Source organism: Mobula hypostoma, chromosome 6 (assembly GCF_963921235.1).
Source record: "Mobula hypostoma chromosome 6, sMobHyp1.1, whole genome shotgun sequence".
Lineage (NCBI taxonomy): Eukaryota > Metazoa > Chordata > Chondrichthyes > Myliobatiformes > Myliobatidae > Mobula > Mobula hypostoma.
In genome coordinates this window covers 182,339,647-182,363,039 of record NC_086102.1, presented here as the reverse complement: position 1 = coordinate 182,363,039, position 23,393 = coordinate 182,339,647, and the positions used below count along the sequence as shown (strand labels likewise).

Genomic DNA, 23,393 nt, shown 5'->3' with positions numbered 1-23,393 from the left:
CAACCATGGATGTTACATGCGATCTGACTGGATACACAAGCCTGGCCAGTGCCAGGGCCAGGGTTTACTCTTGAAGCCTTCCCCATCAGTGGATATAGCTGCAAGGCAGCGCAGATTTCAGATCAGAGTTTTCCTTCTCCAAGATAAACTGACAACTACAGCTAATGATTCCCATCTGCCCAAAGCGACTGGTTTTAAGGCACCAGTAAGCCACCTTTGCTCCTTCTCCTGTCAATAAAAATGGTTCCACTGGGCTTAGTAGTTAAGCCACACATGAAGGCCAGGACTTGGACATGGTTGTCAGAGGCTATTTGAGGCACATGTCATTAGGAGCATTTAATACGTGGTGGGAGCTTGTCTCCATTCTGGCCCCTGGCTATAACAGCTTTAAGGAAAAATTAAACATATACTTAGCTAAATTATAAGAAAAAAGCCAGAGGACTGTATAATTTATACTTCAGGAAGACATGGCTTAATCTGACCCAAAAAGTAGTTTGGGAAGGTCAAATTTAACCCGTGTTTGAATTTTTTGAGGAGATGGGATAAGTAATGCCTATGATATCGCCTGCACAGATTTTTGCAAGACGTTGCAAAACCCCAACAGAAAGTGGCAAGAGGAGAATGATACTGAACAGACTCCACTAGGGATTTAAAGACCACAATATCAGCCAGGAGTTTGGTGGTAAATTTAAAAAAAACACATTGAGGAAAAGAAGCAGGAAAGGAAATCAAATTCATAAAAACATACTAAATACAGGCATGGGTGAAACAAGTAAACAAGGTTCAGCAGGTAAGAGGGCAAGCTCTTATCTCCCTTTAGATAAGGGGTTCTTCACCTTTTTCATGCCATGAACCCTTTGGCAGTCCGGTGAAGCCTAGAGATCCCTTCTCAGAATAATGTATTTAAATATATAGAAACATAGAAAACCTACAGCACAATACAGGCCCTTCAGCCCACAAAGCTGTGCCGAACATGTCCTTACCTGAGAAATTACCTAGGGTTACCCATAGCCCTCTATTTTTCTGAGGTCCATGTACCTGTCCAGGAGTCTCTTAAAAAACCCTATCGTATCTGCCTCCACCACCGTCGCCAGCACTCACCACTCTCTGCATAAAAAACTTACCCCTGACATCTCCTCTGTACCTACTTCCAAGCACCTTAAAACTGTGCCCTCTCGTGCTAGCCATTTCAGCCCTGTGAAAAAGCCTCTGAGTATCCACACGATCAATATAAAATAAAAGACACAGGTTTACAAAATAAACCAATTACATGGAAATACAGTTATCAAAATATCAAAAACAAATTTGTGATAGAGTAATATATGTGCTTCTTTATTAAATAACAAGACTATACATTTAAAATATTGGCAAGTTAAAATTAAAAATTATTTTTTAAAGCCATATCAGTGTGAAGACTGTTGGTGTTTTTGAATAAGAACATCAAGCTGAGGGGTGGTCTTTGACAAAGCAACACGCATGCCATGTTGGACATCCAATCACAGGACTGCCCGATAGTTGGCCGGCTATGTCAGCAGCAATTACGTTCGACCTAGCAGCGGATCAATAACTACCTCATTTTGAACTTGTGATGAGAATGCCGTAAACAATATTTTGAGATATTTGTAACAACTGTAATGTGATATGAAAATATCTGATTTCTATTGGTGACAAAGTCACAGATATTGCTAATACTACAATAATTTATTGCCTACATTCATCATTGAAGGAAATACTAAATTTCAACTAGTGGTTAGTGAAAATAAAGATGCAAATTTTATCCCAACCAAGTTCACAGACCTCTGAGGACACCACGTTATGAACCCTTGCCTTACATGGATGGATACCTAAGGTCTGGCTAACTCATGTTTGAGCTAAACTTGCAGTTAATTCTAAATCATATAGTAATATAAATTTTGAAGGATTCATCTATTATGAACAAGTTGTCCATGCCTGTTAAAGCTAGAAATGGACAGTGTGGAGCAAAGGTTAAGAAATTTTACAATTCGAAATCCATGGAAACTAAAGTTGTTTAATTTTAGAAGTTAAAGTCCCAACCATGTATCCACAAATTTCAACATCCTGATAACCTATCCAGCAACTTTTCTACAATTTGTTGGTTATGAGGTGTCTTTATGCAGGCTTGAAAAGGACAATATAAATGTTTTTAAATGTGTTTTTCTTTCTTTTCTATCAAATGGATTGAATAGTACAGAGTGTGGATGTGTAAGCTGTTTTACACAGATAATATCAGTTAATAATATATCAGTATCACAATGCAGAAAGAGTTTGTCCTAAAAACATTAAGAATTTTATTCTTGTGGCCATAGATGCTCAGCAGAATTCTGAGTTGTGCTTACACTGTAGTGTGTGTCTTCATTGTTCATTTATACTGCAGAATTCATCACCATTTTAATGTTCCTTGCCACCGTACATCCTTTGAAAATCCACTTTGTTTCATTTATTTATTGAGAGGTACAGTGGGGAATAGCCCTTCTGACCTTTTGAGCCAAACCACCCAGCAACCCGATTTAACTCTATTCTGATCGCGGGACAATTTACAATAGTCATAGTCATAGTCATACTTTATTGATCCCGAGGGAAATTGGGTTTCGTTACAGTTGCACCAACCAAGAATAGAGTATAGATATAGCAATATAAAACCATAAATAATTAAATAATAATATGTAAATTATGCCAGGAAATAAGTCCAGGACCAGCCTATTGGCTCAGGGTGTCTGACCCTCCAAGGGAGGAGTTGTAAAGTTTGATGGCCACAGGCAGGAATGACTTCCTATGACGCTCTGTGTTGCATCTCGGTGGAATGAGTCTCTGGCTGAATGTACTCTTGTGCCCACCCAGTCCATTATGTAGTGGATGGGAGACATTGTCCAAGATGGCATGCAACTTGGACAGCATCCTCTTTTCAGACACCACCGTGAGAGAGTCCAGTTCCATCCCCACAACATCACTGGCCTTACAAATGAGTTTGTTGATTCTGTTACTGTCTGCTACCCTCAGCCTGCTGCCCCAGCACACAACAGCAAACATGATCGCACTGGCCACCACAGACTCGTAGAACATCCTCAGCATCATCCGACAAATGTTAAAGGACCCCAGTCTCCTCAGGAAATAGAGACGGCCCTGACCCTTCTTGTAGACAGCCTCAGTGTTCTTTGACCAGTCCAGTTTATTGTCTATTCGTATCCCCGGGTATTTGCAATCCTCCACCATGTCCACACTGACCCCCTGGATGGAAACGGGTCACCGGTGCCTTAGCTCTCCTCAGGTCTACCACCGGCTCCTTAGTCTTTTTCACATTAAGCTGCAGATAATTCTGCTCACACCATGTGACAAAATTTCCTACCGTAGCCCTGTACTCAGCCTCATCTCCCTTGCTGATGCATCCAACTATGGCAGAGTCATCAGAAAACTTCTGAAGATGACAAGACTCTGTGCAGTAGTTGAAGTCCGAGGTGTAAATGGTGAAGAGAAAGGGAGACAAGACAGTCCCCTTGGAGCCCCAGTGCTGCTGATCACTTTGTCGGACACACAGTGTTGCAAGCACACGTACTGTGGTCTGCCAGTCAGGTAATCAAGAATCCATGACACCAGGAAACAATGACCAATTAACCTACTCAACGGTACATGTTTGGACTTTGGGAAGAAACCAGAGCACTCAGAGAAATCCCATACGTTCCACAGAGAGGATGTACAAACTCCTTACAGATGACACCAGGATTGAACTCTGATCCCCAATGCCCCGGGCTGTGATAGTGTGGCACTAACCACTATGCTACCGTGGATTGTTAAATATTATATCTATTTTATATTGAAAATCAATTCTACATCAATGCTATAGTCAGGATAAAGAATTTTATTTAGTTTGAAAAATGATTATATAATTGAAAATTGGTAACTGTATGTAACCCCAATAACTACGTTTCTATTGTTTCTTCCCTCAGGCAACTGGAACTCAGATTGGAATGATAGTGAATTCTCTCAGCAACATAGGAGTGTCATTGATCATTGCTTTCTACTTCAGCTGGAAGCTAACGCTAGTTATACTTTGCTTTCTGCCTTTTCTGGTGCTCTCTGGTGCTCTGCAAGCCAGGATGTTAACAGGATTTGCAAACCAGGACAAAGCGGCCCTTGAAGTTGCTGGCCAGGTACAGTATATTTCAGATGATCTTATTTAAATGTTAGATGTCCCCCCCACCCCCCGCCACCACCAAATGAACAAACTCTCATGCCAACATCCTCTTGCTCTTTAGATATCCAGTGAAGCACTGAGTAACATCCGAACCATAGCTGGTGTGGCAAAAGAACAAATGTTTGTGCAACTGTATGAGGCACAACTTGAGGCCCCTTACCGAGCTGCGATTAAGAAAGCCAATGTTTATGGCTTGTGCTTTGGTTTTGCTCAGTCTGTAATCTTCTTGGCCAATGCTGCATCATACAGATTTGGTGGTTATTTGGTTGTTGCTGAAAGCCTTCACTTCAGCATTGTATTCAGGTAAGGTTCCGCCATTATATAATTTAAAAATTGTATAGTGGTGTGTAAAAATCTTAGGCACACATGTATATAACTAGGGTGCCTAGTATTTTTGCACAGTACTGTAGTAATTTTATGTATTGCACTGTACTGCTGCCACACAAAGAAAGCAAATTCCATGACATATGTGAGTGATGATAAACCTGATTCTGATACCGGGCTCTGTTGTGGACTGAGAGTGGGAAAGGGGTAGGGAGAAGGGAATCATGATTGGGAAAAGGGGAAGAGAGAGGGAAGGGAGCGGGAAGCTCCAGAGAAACATGCTGTAATAATCAATAAACCAAATGTTTGGAATCAAATGAACTTGGCTGGTGTCTCACGACTGGGTGTGTCTGAACCCATGACCCCCCCTGCACTGCTCCCCCCTCACTGTTACCAACATCCTGTGCTCCCACCAGATTTACAAACTCACTCTCTGCTCCACATTATCAAATACAGTACTATGCAAAAGTCTTAGGCACCCTAGCTATACTTAGCTAGTCTTAGGTGCCCTGACTATATCACGTTATGACCTTTCTCTTCTTCTCACCTCACTCTGGGTCCCCTCCTCCCTCCCTTTCTCCTACTGTCCACCCTTCTCTCCAGTCTCATTCTTCCTTCTCCAGCCGTTGACCTTTCACACCCACTGGCTTCATCAATCACCTTATAGCTAGTCTTCCTTCTCCTTCCCTCCACTGTTTAATTTGGGCATCTCCTCCCTTCCCTCTCTGTCCTAAAGATGGGTCTTGGCCCAAAACGTCACTGTCTTTTTTCCCATAGATACTGCCTGACACGCTGAGTTCTGCCAGCATTCTGTGTAATGTTAACCTGGTTATATATATATATGTGCCCAAGACTTTTGCACAATACTGTATTGCTCTGTGATTCTTTGATTCATGTGTAACGTACAAGGTTTCATCATTTTAAAACGATCAATATTATTTTACTGCAGAGTGATTTCTGCCATTGTAACAAGTGGGACAGCACTGGGAAGAGCCTCTTCGTACACTCCAGACTATGCAAAAGCAAAAATAGCAGCAGCGCGATTTTTCCAGCTGATTGATCGTGTTCCCGAAATCAGTGCCTACAGCAATGAAGGAGAAAAATGGGTATTGTAACAACCTTTTGTTGGTAGTCGGCTAGGCCGTAGTATCAAAATAGTGCTGCATATATCATTACTGTTACACTTAACTGTTTTAATGAAAATAGTTCTGGCAGATGGGGCTCGACAGCCATGGTTGGCAGCTTATCTAGGAGAAGGAAAACTCTGATCTCAAACCTCTGCTGCCTTAGGGGAACACTTCAGGAGTAAACCCTGAGGGAAAATTCTGGAGCTGAAGCACTAAGGCCATCCTACCTTGAGTTCAACATCAACTTGCAACTCCTGTGATGCTGCTGGTGCCAGACTGCATCAGCCTCTGCCATTCCTGTGGCTTCATCAGATGCATGGAGAAGGGGAGCTTGCTACATGGGCAACAGCTTGCTCTCCATATCGTACTGCCCAGGCTTGTGTATCTAGACAGCTGGGATGTAACATTCATGGTCAACGCTGACTGAGGGAGGCCTCACTCACTCACTCTGTTAAGGGCAATAATAAGAAGACAAAAAAAGACAGCAGAAACTGGAATCTAAAACAGAATAAAGGATATACCAAGGGTGATTGATAAGTTCGTGGCCTAAGGTAGAAGGAGATTAGTTATTAACTTCAAACTTTCGGCATAATCACTGAAAGAGTTGAACTGCATGTGCATGTAACAAGAGCTGTATAACTCATCTCCTTCTACCTTAGGCCACAAACTTAATCAATCACCCCTCATAGGAAGTAGATTGGGCCTTTTATCTCCTTGAGTCTATTCTGCCTTTTGGTAAGAACGTGGCTGATGTCTTAGTTCACATATCCCTTAAAACCACTGGTTAATCAAAAAATATCAACCTCACACTTAAAAATACACTGTACAACAAAGATTTTGCTTCCTGAATACTGTTGGGTGTATTTTGGGCTGCTGAGCATGAAAATCTCCATGATATTTCCCTATCACACAATATTTATTAAGAAATCACCTATATTTGTTGCTTCAATTCATAATTCAAGTCAATTAAAATGCTGCTAACAATGTAAGCTGGAATGTTTTGTATCTTGGCCAGGCATGCCTGGGTATACTAAGGCAAAGCAGACGCTGCATGGCAGGACAGATTTTACCGAAAGGCTATAAATTTCTGTGAAGTATATTCATATTTGAGACAGATGTTTCCCGGAATAACTGATCCCAAGATTAAGAAAGACATTTTTGCTGGTTCACAAATCAAACAGATCATCAGTGACAGGCAATTCGGAGAACTTCTAGTGGCACCAGGGAAAGTCGCATGGAAGCCGTTCATGGATGTTGTTGATAATTTTCTTGGCAACTACAGAGCACCAAACTACGTGCATCAAGCATACAACACACTTCAAGCATACAAAACCAAAAAGTGCAACATGTAACTAAAGATTCATTTCCTGCATTCCCATTTAGACTTCTTCCCCACAAATCTTGGCACTGTCAGTGATAAACATGGTGAAAGGTTTCACCAGGACATCGTGGTCATGGAGAAATAGTATCGGGGCAACTGGAATCCATCAATGCTGGCTGATTATTGTTGGACTCATAAGCGAGAAGCCTCAGACACTGAGTACAAAGGAAAATCATCAATGAAACATTTTTAGCTTAATTGAACCATTGCAAAGCATCAATACCGTTACGCAATTATAATCAATAAAAATTAATTTCTTGTTTGTCCAAATTCCTAGGTGATATAAGTAGTCTGAAAATATATTTGTATTTGGCTTCAAGCAGTCTATCATAAACAAAAAAAAACTTCTGAGCAAGCAACACTTCCTAAAAAAAGTTGTCCTTTTATCAATTGAGCCATCAAATGAGAAAGAATTCCAAACATCTATCACTTTTGTGTGTAGAAATATTCCTTAATTAGTCATAAGAACTGGGAAGGGGTGTAGGTCATTTGACCTTCAAACCTGTACTGACATTCAACATGAGACCATAAGACCTTAAGACTTAGGAGCAGAACTGGGCCATTCAGCCCATTGAGTCTGCTCCGCCATTCTATCGTGGCTGATCCTGGATCCCACTCAACCCCACACACCTGCCTTCTCGCCATATCCTTTGATGCCCTGACCGATCAGGAAATGATCAACTTCCACCTTAACTATACCCATAGACTTGGCCTCCACTGCAGTCTGTGGCAAAGCATTCTGCAGGTACACTACCTGCTCGTTAAAAAAATTCCTTACCTCTGTTCTAAAAGGTTGCCCCTCATTTTTGAGGTTGTTCTCTCTAGCTCTGGATACTCCACCATCCTCCCATCCTCTCCACATCCAGCCTATCTAGTCCTTTCGACATTCAGTAGGTTTCAATGAAATCCCCATGCATCCTCCTAAATTCCGGTGAATACAGGCCCAAAGCTGCCAAACGCTCCTGTAAGTTAACTCCTTCAGTGCCAGAATCATCCTCCTGAACCTGCTCTGGACTCTCTCCAATGACAACACATTCTTTCTGAGATATGGGACCCAAAACTGTTGACAATACTCCAAGTGTGGCCAGACTAGTGTCTTATAAAGGCTCTTCATTATCTCCTTGCTTTTATATTCTATTCCTCTTGAAGTAAATGCCAACATCGCATTTGCCTTCCTTACCACGGACAACCTATAAATTAACCTTCTGGGAATCTTGCACTAAGTCCCTCTGCACCTCTGGTATTTGAACCTCCTCCCTATTTAGATAATAGTCTGTACTATTGTTCCTTTTACCAAAATATATTATCATACATTTCCCAACACTGTATTCAGTTGTCACTTTTTTTGCCCATTTCTTCCAATTTGTCTAAGTCCTTCTGCAATCACATTGCTTCCTCAGCACTACCCACCCCTCCACCTGTCCTCGTATCATCCACGAACTTTGCCACAAGGCCAGCAATTCCATTATCCAATCATTGACAAACAACGTGAACAGAGCTGTGCTGCAATATTCATGGACTCAGACTTGGACTAATTTTTTCCGTGACTGTATTTTACTGCTGCCTTATATGTGCTATATGTGTCTTGTGCTGTGTGTGACTATTGGTACTGTGTTTTGCTCCTTGACCATGGAACAATGCTGTTTCATTTGGCTGTATTCATGGGTATTCATGTATAGTCGAATGACAATTAAACCTGAACTTGATATGGTGACATATACATACTTTGATAATAAATTTACTTTGAATTTGACTTGACTTTTATTCCTGTACTCAAATCTCTTTGCAATGAAGATTAATGTGCCATTAACCTTTCTAATTGCCTGAGAAACCTAGCTCGGTTTTTTAATAAACCGTTTAATCCTGAATTCCCCAAACTGCAGAGATAGCCTGATCCCCTGCATATTTCCAGCACTTTCTGTCTCTATATATGGTTACCAGCATTAGCAGTTTTTTCTGATTTTCAGATTAATCATCAACCTGAGAGATTACTTCTGCTTCTCTCATCACAGATTATCGTCTTTGACTTGCTCAGCATTTCCAGCAAGTTGCACTTCTGTATATTTCAATCATCTGCAGTATTTTCTTTTCATGTTTGGCAATTTTAATAGTTATTTCTGTTGCGTATTTAATATATAAGTAATATTTGAGTAATGTAAAGATATTGTTTGAGTGAGCATTCTTGTTTGTTTAAATAATTCATTATTGGTTATATGTAAAAATATGTGAATTGCATATGTCATCACACTACCACATGATACATGTGCGCCTCACTTAATGTAAGCACAAAGTTAGACTCACATTTTGGACTCTGGCGCCTTCCTTTGAATTAGTTTAATGTTTTGAAGTTACAAAACAAAACCATTTCCCTGTCTATCTACAGGTCAGGCGGAATGTTTCAGTCAACCTTGCGTATAATTGATAATTCCCTGTAGCAAGAAATGACTGCTTTAAATAAAATAAATGTCCTTTTCAGTGAAACATTAGCAGGTCAATTTCAACATTTTCTGTGATGAAACCTGCAAACATTCAGCCTTTGTGTCCCCCATGACTCTGGACTTTATTATGCATATACAGTTGTATCTATGTTGTATACTTTAGTCAGATATTCTGTTCTTTTAAAACTTCTCATCCTTTCAAATGTTCCCACTTTATTAATCAAACTATTGATTATTTTTAAACTTTCCCTTAATGAACCTGGTTCAAATGTAAATAGCTTATTTGCAGAATTATTAACATTATTATTTATGCAGAATAACAATATTATGGTGGCACGGTAGCATAGTGGTTAGCACAATGCTTTACAGCACAGGCGACCTGGGTTCAATTCCCGTCACAGCCTATAACGAGTTTATACGGACTCCGCACGACCGCATCAGTTTCCTCCTGGTGCTCCAATTTCCTCCCACAGTACAAAGATGTAGCGGTAGGTAGGTCAATTACTCATTGTAAATTGTCCCATGATTAGGCTAGGTCTAAATCGGGGATAGCTGGGCAGTATAGCTTGAAGGGCAGAAAGGGCCTACTCTGTGCTCTATCTTAACAAATAAATAAAAGAATGCAGTTGTGCGTGGTATAAGAACTTAAAATTAGCTTTAGGTGTCCAAAGAGGTGCCTGAAAAGTTGCTGCAAGAGTGCTGAGAAATCGATCCGTGCCAGAGGTACATGTGACAGCTGAGGTCCTTCTGAATTGAATTTAACATTACAAAATCATAGTAAGTTTGTTTTCTGTTTCCCATCTGCCTGGTTAGCAGATACCAGTAGGGGAAATGAAAAGGTGGTGGTTACACCTAAAGCTCTGGCAGGAATACCTCAGCAGTCACAATCTCAGAACTGAAGGATAGGAATGGCTATAGTCATGGAATGGTTGTAGCTGGCATTGAGCACTTCACCATTCATGGGTGAGGTTGAAGTTTCAAGCTTGGGTGAGGTCGATGATTGTGGCAGTGGCTGGAGAGACACCAGTAATGAGAAAGGAGAGACAAAAGACTTGGTTTAATGTTCTGAAGATAGCTCCCACTCTTCTCCTGACCCATAGGAAATCCTATAAAATGCATCCTTTTCTGGAGCCAATAGATCCTGATTCCTTTTCCGAACCCTTGGAAGCTCAAACAGCCACTAATTAACACAGGTTTCCGATATCACTATGGAAAATTGATTTAAATATAGGAAGGAGACTGGACTTGGTGCAGATCATGTCGCTGCCGGCTTCAGAGAGGCATTGGAGTGAATGTGCGAAGGGGGTGTGCAGCCTAACAGTGAATGAACGTAATACCATTATGTTTTTCAGCCAGTTTATTTTTAATGATGACATCTAAATTTATGCTGTGTTTTAACAGGACAATTTTAAAGGAGAAGTTAAATTCATTAACTGCAAATTTACATACCCATCTCGGCCAGACTTCCAAGTCCTAAATGGCCTCTCGGTTTCAGTGAAACCTGGCCAGACACTTGCCTTTGTTGGCAGTAGTGGATGTGGAAAAAGTACAAGTGTGCAATTGCTTGAACGATTTTACGATCCTAACGACGGACAACTGGTGAGAGAATATACCGTTTGGAAAATGTAATATCTGCTTGTAAGTACTCCAACAATGTTCCTTACACCAATCTTCTTTTATTCTCTTTCATTAATTCCAGCTGATTGACGGTCGCAACTCAGGGACCATAAACACTAACTTCTTAAGATCCAAGATTGGAATCGTGTCCCAGGAACCTGTACTTTTTAACTGCAGTATCGCGGACAATATTAAATATGGTGACAACAGCCGTCAAGTTAGTATGGATGAAGTCATTGCAGCGGCAAGGAAGGCCCAGCTCCATGACTTTGTGATGTCATTACCAGATGTACGGTTTGTTACATTATTGAACTGGAATTGGGAATTTTTTTTTTACAAGATGTGAGCATTGCTCTTGGGAAATTGTGTAATATGAAACCAGTGGAATTGTGTCATAGCTGCTTGCTTTCCTATTGATTCAAAGTACACTTATTATCAAAGTATATATGCAGCAGACAACCCTGAGATTCGTCTTCCCCACAGACAACCATGAAATAAAGGAAACCAGGACTCTGTTCAAAGAAAAACATTAACCCCTCCCCCTTCCCAATGCACAAAAAAATTGCACAAATGGCAAAAAAAGAGTGAAAAATACAGATTATAAAGCATCAACCACAAAGCCATTGAAAGTGACCTCAATGAGAAGACTGTTGATTCAAACCTTCTTATGAGCAGGTGGGGCCTTGCTTATAATCCCATCGGTGTATCTGACCCTGCAGTATTCCTAGTAATAAATTCAAATAGTAGTCTAGAGCAGGGGTTCCCAGCCTCAGGTCCATGGACCCCTCAGATCATGGTAAGGGTCCATGGCAAAAAAAATGTTTGGGAACCCTTGGTCTAGAGTTTTGCGCATCATCTCTTTCAAAGGCAAGAGTGCTATTATCTAAGGAGAGACTATTACCTAAGCCATATCTGACTTGCATTAGAAAGCATGTAGTTGACCGATGTCTTCCTGAAATAACAAAGGGGAGCAATCTGGAAAGAGTTCTAAGTGTGCGTCTGTGGGTATTCAGATGGAATGGTGGATGGGTGGAATTGACCTAATTACTAACTTCCTTTGGAAAAAAAACTTGCATTATGGGGCCATGTGTGAAAATACTTTAAAAAATTCACATCAGGTATAAATACTAGAACATTCAAGGTGTTCCCTCGTTTAAAGAGACTGCTGGGTATACACAGTTGTTTTCCTTCCATTCAGAAATATGACACATCAGTGGGTGCCCAAGGTTCTCAATTATCCCGTGGACAGAAACAGCGTATTGCTATAGCCCGTGCCATTGTCCGGAATCCGAAAATTCTTCTCCTCGATGAAGCAACATCTGCACTGGATACGGAGAGCGAAAAGGTACCAACAATGAAAATTGTGTTTTGTTTAGTTAACATATTGAAGATAGCAGGAATATATGGCAAAGCAATAGTTTATAAAAGACATATTGGCTCATTATTTTTTCATTAAAAACTTTCACCAAAATTATGTCGTCTCAGATATGTTGCCATCTTCTCCATACCCTCAGTTATCTCTTAACTCTGAGGTTTCCAACCTGGTCCCTACCCTTGGCTAAAGGTAGGGGTCCATAGCATAAAAAAGGTTAGGAAACCCTGTCTTAACTATATTTTGTTTTCAGTAATTTCATTTTCTACTATTTGGGTAATTTTTCCCCTATAATCCATATTGTAATTAAGCTTGAAGAGAATAGATTTTGTAAGGTCATCAAATAAAGGAGATGGAATTATAGACATTCCTACTGTAAGTTTATAGGATTCCACTGTGATTTGGAGCAAGAACGTAGCAGGGCAATAACTACTAGTCTAACTTAATAAATAATTACCATTTGACCAAGCATTTGCTGTTCAACTGACATTCCACAGTTGTTTTGGTCTCTTCTTTTGCCATTAAAATTAAAATATCCTAACAATTAATAAAAAATATATATTTTATATATACAAATCACAACAAATATCCATTGATATTTAACACAGGACACAGAGCATCAAAAAATTCAGCACAGTACAGGCCCTACAGTCCACAATGTTGGATTTTAGCAAGGCATTTGATAAGGTACCCCATGCAAGGCTTATTGAGAAAGTAAGGAGACATGGAATCCAAGGGGACATTGCTTTGTGGATCCAGAACTAGCTTGCCCACAAAAGGCAAAGAGTGGTTGTAGATAGGTTATATTCTGCGTGGAGGCCAGTGACCGGTGGTGTGCCTCAGGGATCTGTTCTGGGACCCCTACTGTTTGTGATTTTTATAAATGACTTGGATGAGGAAGTGGAGAGAAGGAGAAGAGAAGAAAGCCCTTAAATCCGAGTGGACTCATCAGATGCGGTCATGATGGTGTTTTCTTAGCAGGCTTTTTTATTTTTATGAGGCTGAGTTGCAAGCTCGACGCTCAACCCAGCACAGACAGAAAGCATGCAAGGGAGCCGGCTGGATTCGAACTCGGGAGCCTTCGCTCCAAAGTCCGGCGCTGATGCCACTACGCCACCAGCCGGCGAAGTGGAGGGATGGGTTAGTGAATTTGCTGATGACACAAAGTTTGGGTGTATTGTGGATAGTGTGGAGGGCTGTCAGAGGTTACAAAGGTACATTGATAGGATGCAAAACTGGGCTGAGCAGTGGCAGATGGAGTTCAACCCAGATGAGTGTGAGATGGTTCATTTTGGTAGGTCAAATACAATGGCAGAATATAGTATTAATGGCAAGACTCTTGGCAGTGTGGTGGATCAGAGGGGCATTGTGGTCCGAGTCCATAGGACACTCAAAGCTGCTAAGTAGGTTGACTCTGTGGTTAAGAAGGCATACAGTGCATTGGCCTTCATCAATCGTGGGATTGAGTTTAAGAGCCGAGAGGTAATATTGCAGCTATATAGGACCCTGGCCAGACCCCACTTGGAGTACTGTGCTGAATTCTGGTCGCCTCACTACAGGAAGGATGTGGAAACCAGAGAAAGGGTGCAGAGGAGATTTACAAGGATGTTGCCTGGATTGGGGAGCATGCCTTATGAGAATAGGTTGAGTGAACTCGGCCTTTCTCCTTGGAGCAACGGAGGATGAGAGGTGACTTGATAGAGGTGTACAAGATAATGAAAGGCATTGATCATGTGGATAGTCAGAGGCTTTTTCCCAGGAGTGAAATGGCTGCCACAAGAGGGCATAGTTTTAAGGTGCTTGGAAATAGGTACAGAGGAGACGTCAGGGGTAAGTTTTTTATGCAGAGTGTGGTGAGTGCATGGAATGGGCTGCAGGCAGCGGTGGAGGAGGCGGAAACAATAGGGTCTTTTAAGAGACTCCTGGATGGCTACATGGAGCTTAGAAAAACGGAGGGCTATGGGCAAGCCTAGGTAGTTCTAAGGTAGGGACATGTTCAGCACAGCTTTGTGGGCTGAAGGGCCTGTATTGTGCTGTATGTTTTTTTTATGTTTCTATGTTTCTATATTGTGCTGAGCTGTGCAAAAGTCTTAGACACATACAGTATATACAGTGCCTATAAAAAATATTCACCCCCTTGAAAATTTTTATGCTTTATTATTTACAACATTGAATCACAGTGGATTTAATTTGGCATTTTTTGACACTAATTGACAGAAAAAGATTCTTGTGTCAAAGTGAAAATGGATCTCTACAAACTGATTTAAATTAGTTACAAATATAAAACACAAAATAATTGATTGCTAAGTATTCACCCCCTTCAAGTTAGTATTTAGTAGATGAACCTTTGGCAGCAGTTATAGCCTTGAGTCTGTGGATAGGTGTCTAACAGTTTTGCACATCTGGGCACTGCAATTTTTCCCCATTCTTCTTTACAAAACTGCTCAAGCTCTGTCAGATTGTATGGGGATTATGGGTAAACAGCCCTTTTCAAGTCCAGCCATAAATTCACAATTGGATTGATGTTTGGACTCTGACTTGGCCACTCCAGGACATTAACTTTGTTTTTTTTAAAATCATGCCTGTGTAGTTTTGCCTTTATGCTTGGGGTCACTGTCTTACTGAGAAACAAATCTTCTCCCAAGTCGCAGTTCTCTTGCAGACTGGATCAGGTTTTCCTCCAGGATTTCCTTGTAGTTTGCTGCATTCATTTTATCTTCTACCTTCACAAGCTTTCTAGGCCTGCTGCAGTGAAGCATCCCCACAGCATGATGCAGCCACCAACATGTTTCACAATAGGGATGGTGTGTTTTTGATGATGTGCAGTGTGTGGCTTATGCCAAACATAGTGTTTAGTCTGATGGCCAAAAAGCTCAGTTTTGGTTTCATCAGATCATAGAACCTCCTTCCAGCTAACTTCGGAGTCTCCCACAAGCCTTCTGGCAAACTTTAGCTGAGATTTCATGTGAGTTTTTTCAACAGTGATTTCTCTTTGCTACTCTCCCAAAAAGCTGTGACTGGTGAAGCACCCGGGCAACAGTTGTATGCGCAGTCTCTCCCATCTCAGCCACTGAAGCTTGTAACTCCTTTAGAGTTATCATAGGTCTCTTGGTGGCCTCCCTCACTAGTCCCCTTCTTGCGCGATCACTCAGTTTTTGAGGATGGCCTGCTCTTGCTGCTTTACAGCTGTGCCATATTCTTTCCATTTCCTGATGACTGACTTAACCGTGCTCCAAGGGGTATTCAGTGACTCGGAAATTTTCTTGTATCCATCTCCTGACTTTTTCTTTTCAGTAACCTTTTTGTGGAGTTGCTTAGAGTGTTCTTTTGTCTTCATGGTGTAGTTTTTGCCAGGATACTGACTCATCAGCAGTTGAATCTTCCAGAGACAAGTGTATTTTTACTACGATCAATTGAAACACCTTTACTGCACACAGGTTTCCAAAACCAGATCTCCATGTAACTAATTATGTGACTTGTAAACCAATTGGCTGCACCAGTGATGATTTGGTGTGTCATATTAAAGGTGGTGAATACTTATGCAATCAATTATTTTGTGTTTATGTTTGTAATTAATTTAGATCACTTTGTAGAGATCTGCTTTCACTTTGACACAAATGAGTCTTTTTCGGTTGGTTAGTGTCAAAAAAGCAAAGTTAAATCCACTGTGATCCAATGATGTAAAAGAAAAAGGCATGAAAACTTCCAAGGGGGGCTGAATAATATTTATAAGCACTGTATGTATATATAGCTAGGGTGCCTAAGATTTTTGCACAGTACTGTAGGTAATTTTATGCATTATGCTGTACTTCTGTTGCAAAAAAAAAAAAAAAAAAATTTCATGGCATGTAAGTGATGAGAAACCCAATTCTGATATGGGTCTCTGTTATGGACAGCGAGTGGGAGAGGGGAATCATGGTTGGGAAAAGAGGAAGGGAGAGGAGAGGGAGCAGGTAGCACCAGACAGACATTCTGTAATGATCAATAAACCAATTGTTTGGAATCAAATCACGTTGCCTGGTTTCTCAGGGATGTGTATGTCTTCATCTGCGCCGCCCCCGCCCCAGCACTCCTTCACTTCCTCCTCTCCCATGGCGCTCTGCCTTCACCATTCCCAACATCCTTTGCTCTCCCCAGATTTACAAGCTCACTCTCCACTCCGTGTTGACAAATACAACACTGTATTAGGCACCCTAGCTATACATGTATGTACGTGCACAGTACAGTACATAAACATACTCCAAGACCAATCTAAGCCTTCCCTCCTACACAGCCTATAACTGTTCATTTTTCCTACATCCATGTGCTTTTCTAAGAGTCTTATTTTATCATCCTCTTCCACCAACCCTGGCGGTGTGTTCCAGACACCCGCCATTCTTTGTGAAAAAGAAACAACCTCAATCTCCCCTCAACTTTCCTCTACTTACTTTAAATAGATGTCCTCTGGTATTGGTCATTGCTACCCTGAGAAAAAGATTATGTCTGTCCCTTCTATCTATGACTGTCATAATCTTATATGAATTTATCAATTTGCATCTTATCCTCTAACACTCTGAACAGAAAATCACTAGCTTACTTAACTTTTCCTCATAAGATATATTTGCTGATCCAGGCAGTAACCTGGTAAATCTCCTCTGTACTTTCTCTAAAGCTTTCATATCCTCCCTTTAATGAGATGACCAGAACTGAACACAATACTCCAAATGTAGTCTAACCAGAGTTTAACAAAGCTGCGACATAACCTCATACTCTTGAATTCAATCCCAAACTAGTGAATGCCAACGCACCGTATGCCTTATTAACCGCCCTATGAACTTATACAGCATCTTTGAGGAATCCATGGACTTGGACTCCAAGATCTCTCCGTTCTTCCACACTGCTAAAATCCTGCCATTTACCATCTTCAAGTTCAATTTCCCAAAGTGTATAACTTCACAAGTCCTGATAGGGGGGCTCAGCCCGAAACGTCAACTATACTCTTTTCCAAGATGCTACCTGGCCTGCTGAGTTCCTCCAGCATTTTGTTTGTATTGCTTGGATTTCCAATATCTGCAGATTTCCTCTTGTTTGTGATTGCAATTTCACACTTTTTCTGGATTGAACCCTATCCATCACTTCTCTTTGCAACTCTACATCCCACCTTTATCCTGCTGTAACTTACGGCATCCTTCTACACTGCCTGCAACACCACCAATTTATTAATTCTGCAAACTTGCCCTTCCATTTCCTCATCCAATTCATTTATAAAAAGCACAAGGAGACAGGGGCCCCTATCCCTAAGAATCTTCTCCAATAGTTTACTCACATAACTTAAAGCATCCTTTTCCACTTTCTCTCACTTATTTGGTTTCTTTTTATATATACTTTCTTAACTCCACTCCAAGGGGACCACAACCTTGTTATGGTTTGGAGGCTTGCGTGCCTAAACATCCTGGAGAGCTATGTTGGCTGGAGTCGAGGCCTTGTGCTTTGGCTCTTGGTAGGGTCATCCATGCTAAACAGGTCAGAGGGTAGAGGCCAGATTGAGAGAAGTCCACAGTCCTCCAGGTTCAGGGGTTCAGCTCAGGGCTAACAACCCTGACTGGTCAAAAAACAGTTGCTACAGAAACAGCAATGAAGAATCCTTTTACACAGACAGAGATGGAGGACCTTCACTGTTGCTCCAAACGCCTGCAGCATAATGGGAAATTAGTAAATAAACTCTTAACTTCATTCATATATTGAGGTCTATACAACTCTTTCTGGCTATGATTCCTAGGGACATTTACTACCATTGACATTAAAAGATCAACATTTGCCTACACAACCTGCAGGCAACCGAAGACCCAACAGCACCATTTTCTATTTCATTATTTCCAGCTGTTCATAACACAAGGACCATGAGCACTACTTTCTTAGGATTTAAAATTGAATATTGTCTCAGGAACCTGTGCCTTTTGACAGAGTACCACCAGTTGCCACAACCAGCAATTATCAGCATTTCTAATGTGTTGCAAGATACATTCCAGGGTCGTTCATTGAAATTTTAATATATTCTCTTTTAGACTGTCCAGGCTGCTTTAGATGAAGCAAGAAAAGGACGAACTTGTATTGTGATTGCGCATCGTCTGTCAACCATTCAGAACTCAGATAACATTGCAGTCATGTCTCGAGGAATACTCATTGAACAGGGAACTCATGATGAACTAATGGCTGCTCAAGGGGCTTATTATAAACTTGTCACAACTGGTGCTCCTATCAGTTAAATAGCTTCAAGTCATATTCACTCTATTTGTTAAACAATGTGCCCTTTCAAACATTGATTTCTATTCCAGTTTTCTTCTCCATACGGCCCATTGTTTTAAATATAGCAACATATAAAAATATATACTGTACATAGATTTTTATGCCTGCTTGTCCAAGTAAAATTTCTTCACACATAGTGTTAGATCTTGAAAACTGGTAGAACAATATTTAGCTCTGCTCCTGCGAGCTAGTAAAATACATTATTATTTCTCTATAATGTCAATGACTGTCAAAGCTATCTAACTTGCATTAAATGCAAGACAGTTGATAATCTTGTTCAGAAAGTTTCAATTATATAGAAAAAATACAAATATACCTGAAATAATGACATGTTTTAATCAGAGTTAAAGTGCTTGATCGGAATCTAAAATAAAATCAGTGTATGGTTGTATGGATGTAGTGTTATTAATATTATACTAACTTGGTTTTATGCCTAACATATTTTTTTGAGCGGGAGATAGAGAGGGAGAGCGAGCATCCTGACTGGTCTCTCTTCGTGCTAAGAGTGGTCCCCAACCACGAGGAAACAATATGATTTGGCGGTATGAAACGATATGAGTCAGCTGCACCTTTCCTCATTCCCTATCACACACCGTTGAATTTTAATGCACACGAGGTCATCAGTAACCCAAGGCATGCAAAGGAATGGGTCCGTAACCCATTTATGAATGTCCCCGGTGAATCATCCATGTCAGCGCAGGAAAAAGATCAACTCCTCGTGCTTGCAAATGATGGTGGGCTGAAAAGTATGTTTGACATAACATCTCTGCCAGCATTCTGGATCAAAGACAAGGCTGAATATCCTGAGATAGCCACAGAAGCACTGAAAACGTTGCTTCCATTTCCAACATATCTCTGTGAAGCAGAGTTTTCTGCAATGAATGCAACGAAAACTAAATTGCGGAATAGACTGGACATAAGGAACCCCCTTCGAGTATCGCTGTCTCCCATCACCCCTCGATCGGACCGTCTTGTTGCAGGAAAACAAGCCCAGGGCTCCCACTGATTCAGCGATATTAGTGTGTTGCAATGATTTTATATGTTCATACAGGGAAAACATGCGCTGTGTGTTTAATATGTGCTGTGTTACTTAAAATGTTATGATGCTATTGACTTATCACCTATATTCCGGTCGTGATTAACACCCCTGCCCCCGGTCGGCCGGTCCGCAAGAATATTGTCAATATTAAACCGGTCTGTGGTGCAAAAACGATTGCGGACCCCTGCTAAGTAGACCTATCAGTTTTCTCTGTGGGCGGGCTTTACAGTCGACCTCAAAAATAATGACAGTGTTGCTCGCTGCACTGTTTGCAACAGTGACTTTTCTATTGCCCACGGTGGGTTAAAATGTAAAAGACATGTTGAGGTGAGTTTAACAGGTGTCATTCGTTCATTAACATAGCTAACGTTATTTAAACTAGCTGGCTAGCTGCTAAGGAGCTACTCTATTGATGTCCTACGTGATGAGTCCAAACTCCCTGTAGACTTGCTTAAAGTTGTAATAGAATAAAATGATAATATAAGTACATATTTTAATGTCACATTTTTTGCATATACCCAACTTGGTTTACAGATTAGACAAAATCACTAAACAAAGTATTACATACACCCTTGGAGGTCGACCATGGTGGGGGGGGGGTATGGGATTGTGGGGGTCGGGGGTGCTACCTCCCTGAAATGAGTTTTTGCAGGGTGGGATGTCTGATTGTCACACGTTTGCAGCCACCCAGGGAGGAGGCATCGGACTTGGTACGCTCAGTGTTGGAGGCGGTGTGGCGTGGCGTGGCGTGGCATACATGTTGGAGTCAGTGCCTCTGGTGTTTGTTCAGTAGAAGACCAGATGTACCAGATCACAGACTCAGGGACTTGGATTATATTTTCTGTGACTCTATTTTACTGCTGACTTATACGTGCTACGTGTGCCTTGTGCTTTGTTTTGCATCTTGGCCCCGGAGTAAAGATAATTTGTTTGGCTATATTCATGTATGGTTGAAAGGCAATTAAACTTGAACTGAATTGGCAGCTTACATGCTTAGTGGGAGGACCACATCTACAAGCCTGGGCTAATAGAGTGCGTGTCAATTTGGCACATGCTGGTACTGTACTTCGAGTCCCCAGTATCTCAGGCAACCACCAACTCTGGAGATACACTAATATGACCCAAAGCTAAGAAACAATTCAAGTAGTTAGAAGCAATAGCATATTTTCTTCGATGTGACTCCACATTGTATGCAAACCTGGAGTGCTGGGGCTTGCAATCTTATGAAGGGTAGTTAGCAACGTCCATCTATGGCTAACAATGATGAAGTTTTATGTGGTTGAGTCATATTTAAGATTCAACTGGGATATTAAGCTTTCTTGCCACAGTTCTGGAAGGCGTAATAACTTTTATTAAAAACTAGGAATGTTTATCTTGCTGTAATGTACTAACATACAAGATCTCCATATTCTCTTAGCATTATTTTTTCACACTTGTTCCACTGGATACGATGTTGCAATATTTTGGAGTCAGTTCCACAGAAAACAGTATATTCAGAGATACACTCCACAGCAAAGCAGAGCTGGGATGCAACATTCATGGTCGACCATGAAGGGCCTCAGTGGTTGGGGTTGGCCATGGATGTTGCATCCCAGCTGTCTACATGATACGCAAACCAGGGTAGTACAATACACAGAGCAAACTGTTGCCCATACAGCAGGCTGCTCTTCTCCACGGAGCTGATGAACCCAAAGGAACGGCGTCACAGGAGTTACCAGTCAGCATTGAGCTCAATATGTGGTTGCCTTAGGGAGTCCAGCTCTGCATTTACCCCCAAAAACTTTCCCCGTGAGTGTATGTAGCTGCAAGGCAGTGGAGGTTTGAGATCAGAGATTTCCTTCTCCTACATGAACTGCGGCCACAGCCAACGAGTCCCATCTTCCCAAAGTGACTGGTTTTAAGGTGCCAGTAACTTGCCTTTATTCCTTCTCCTGTCAGTAGAAATGATTCTGCTGGGTTTAGTAACTAAGCCACATGTGAAGGCCAGGAGCTGGACTTGGTTGTCAGAGGCTTCTTTGAGAAGCATGCCACTGAAAGCATTTAATAGGTAGTGGGAGCTTATCCCCACTACCTCCTCCGGCTATAACAATCTTAAGGAACCACAACAATGTATAATTATATAATAATGTATAATTTATTTCTTTCATCATTATTCCTTTGATGGCTAATTTGTTATCAGTGGTAGTCCACGAATAAAGCAATCACTTTCATTAGTTAGAGGTATTATGCTAAAAGGTGTCAACAACATTCGCAGTAGTAATCATTTAATAATATGGATATTCCAAAGTAATTTGCCCATGTCATTGTAACTGTCATCTTTTTAACCAAAAGGAAATAAAAACATAGATCGAATGTGCATATAATATGCAAATAATCCTTCAGAAATTCCACTGAAAGGTTTATCAGATGTCTCAGGAAGTTTCTTAAAATTTCTGCTAGATTGATCAAAAATGTAAATGCACTCGAATCGTTCATTCATTATGTGCCATGTCGTATGGTCACATGGTCTGTTCTTTGCCTGATTGTTCTTGGCACATTTTCTACAGAAGTGGTTTGCCAGTGCTGCCTTTTTGCAGTTTGCCAGGTGACTCCAGCCATTATCAATACTCTTCAGAGATTGTCTGCCTGGCATCAGTGGTCGCATAACCAGGACTTGTGATATGCACCAGCGGCTCATACGACCATCCACCACCTGCTCCCATGACTTCACATGACCCTGAACCGGCGGGGGGGGGGGAGGTGCTAAGCAGGTGCTACACCTTGCCCAAGGGTGACCTGCAGGCTAGTGGAGGGAAGGATCACCTTACACTTTCTATGGTAGAGATATATATCCACCCCACACTGTAATAAACACATATTACTATCATCATAACGACCAGAAATTCTGCAGATGCTGGAAATTCAAAGCGTCACACACAAAATGCTGGAGGAACTCAGCAGGTCAGGCAGCATCTATGGAAATGCATAAACATTCAATGTTTTACCTGAGATGATGCCTGACCTGCTGAGTTCCTCCAACATTTTTGTGCATTATTATAATCTTCCATTACTCAAAAAGCTCGTGGGGCCAATCACAATTTGAGAAATCAATATAAGCACTTAAATGAGAAATATTTGGCGGGAGGAGAAGATGGCAGTGCGCACAGCTCTCCGGTGAAATTATATTATATCTGTTAAATTGGGGCCGTGGACAATTCTGATTTGATAGAGACAGACGTGAAAGCACAGAGGAACATATGGAGAAATTTCTGAAATGCCAGTTCGCTGCCGCTGTTACTGCGCGATCGAGAATCTCCGGAGGGAAGGCCCCAAAATCCCCGGCTTTGCCTGCTGCTGCCGACCGAGGTTGAGGTCGAAGCGTTTGGATAGAGATGGTGCTCGGTGTCGGAGGGCTGATCAGAGATCGAAATTTTAGAACGACTCAGAGTCGGACTGTGGTCGGGCATGGCAGGGAGAGTTTTCTTCCTTCTCCTGTCTGCGTAAGATGTGGGACTTCCGAGAGACTTTGAACGTTTTTTGCATGGCCTGTTCGTCATCAAGTTATGGTATTGTTGCACTGTTGTAACTATATGTTATAATTATGTGGTTTTTGTTAGTTTT

General features: G+C 41.3%; 1 protein-coding gene across 3 annotated transcripts in view; it reads left to right on the top strand.

The window, feature by feature from the left end:
* Nucleotides 1-20,242, top strand: part of abcb11a (ATP-binding cassette, sub-family B (MDR/TAP), member 11a) — a 113,089-nt gene extending 92,847 nt beyond the window's left edge. For all 3 annotated transcript variants that reach the window (XM_063052376.1, XM_063052374.1, XM_063052375.1), the window contains exons 23-29: nucleotides 3,963-4,166; nucleotides 4,272-4,513; nucleotides 5,484-5,640; nucleotides 10,882-11,079; nucleotides 11,180-11,386; nucleotides 12,296-12,442; nucleotides 18,514-20,242. In XM_063052376.1, coding sequence (XP_062908446.1) covers nucleotides 3,963-4,166; nucleotides 4,272-4,513; nucleotides 5,484-5,640; nucleotides 10,882-11,079; nucleotides 11,180-11,386; nucleotides 12,296-12,442; nucleotides 18,514-18,714 — 1,356 coding nt within the window. In that variant the 3' untranslated portion in view covers nucleotides 18,715-20,242. The remainder of the gene's footprint in view (nucleotides 1-3,962; nucleotides 4,167-4,271; nucleotides 4,514-5,483; nucleotides 5,641-10,881; nucleotides 11,080-11,179; nucleotides 11,387-12,295; nucleotides 12,443-18,513) is intronic.
* Nucleotides 20,243-23,393: the final 3,151 nt, after the last annotated feature.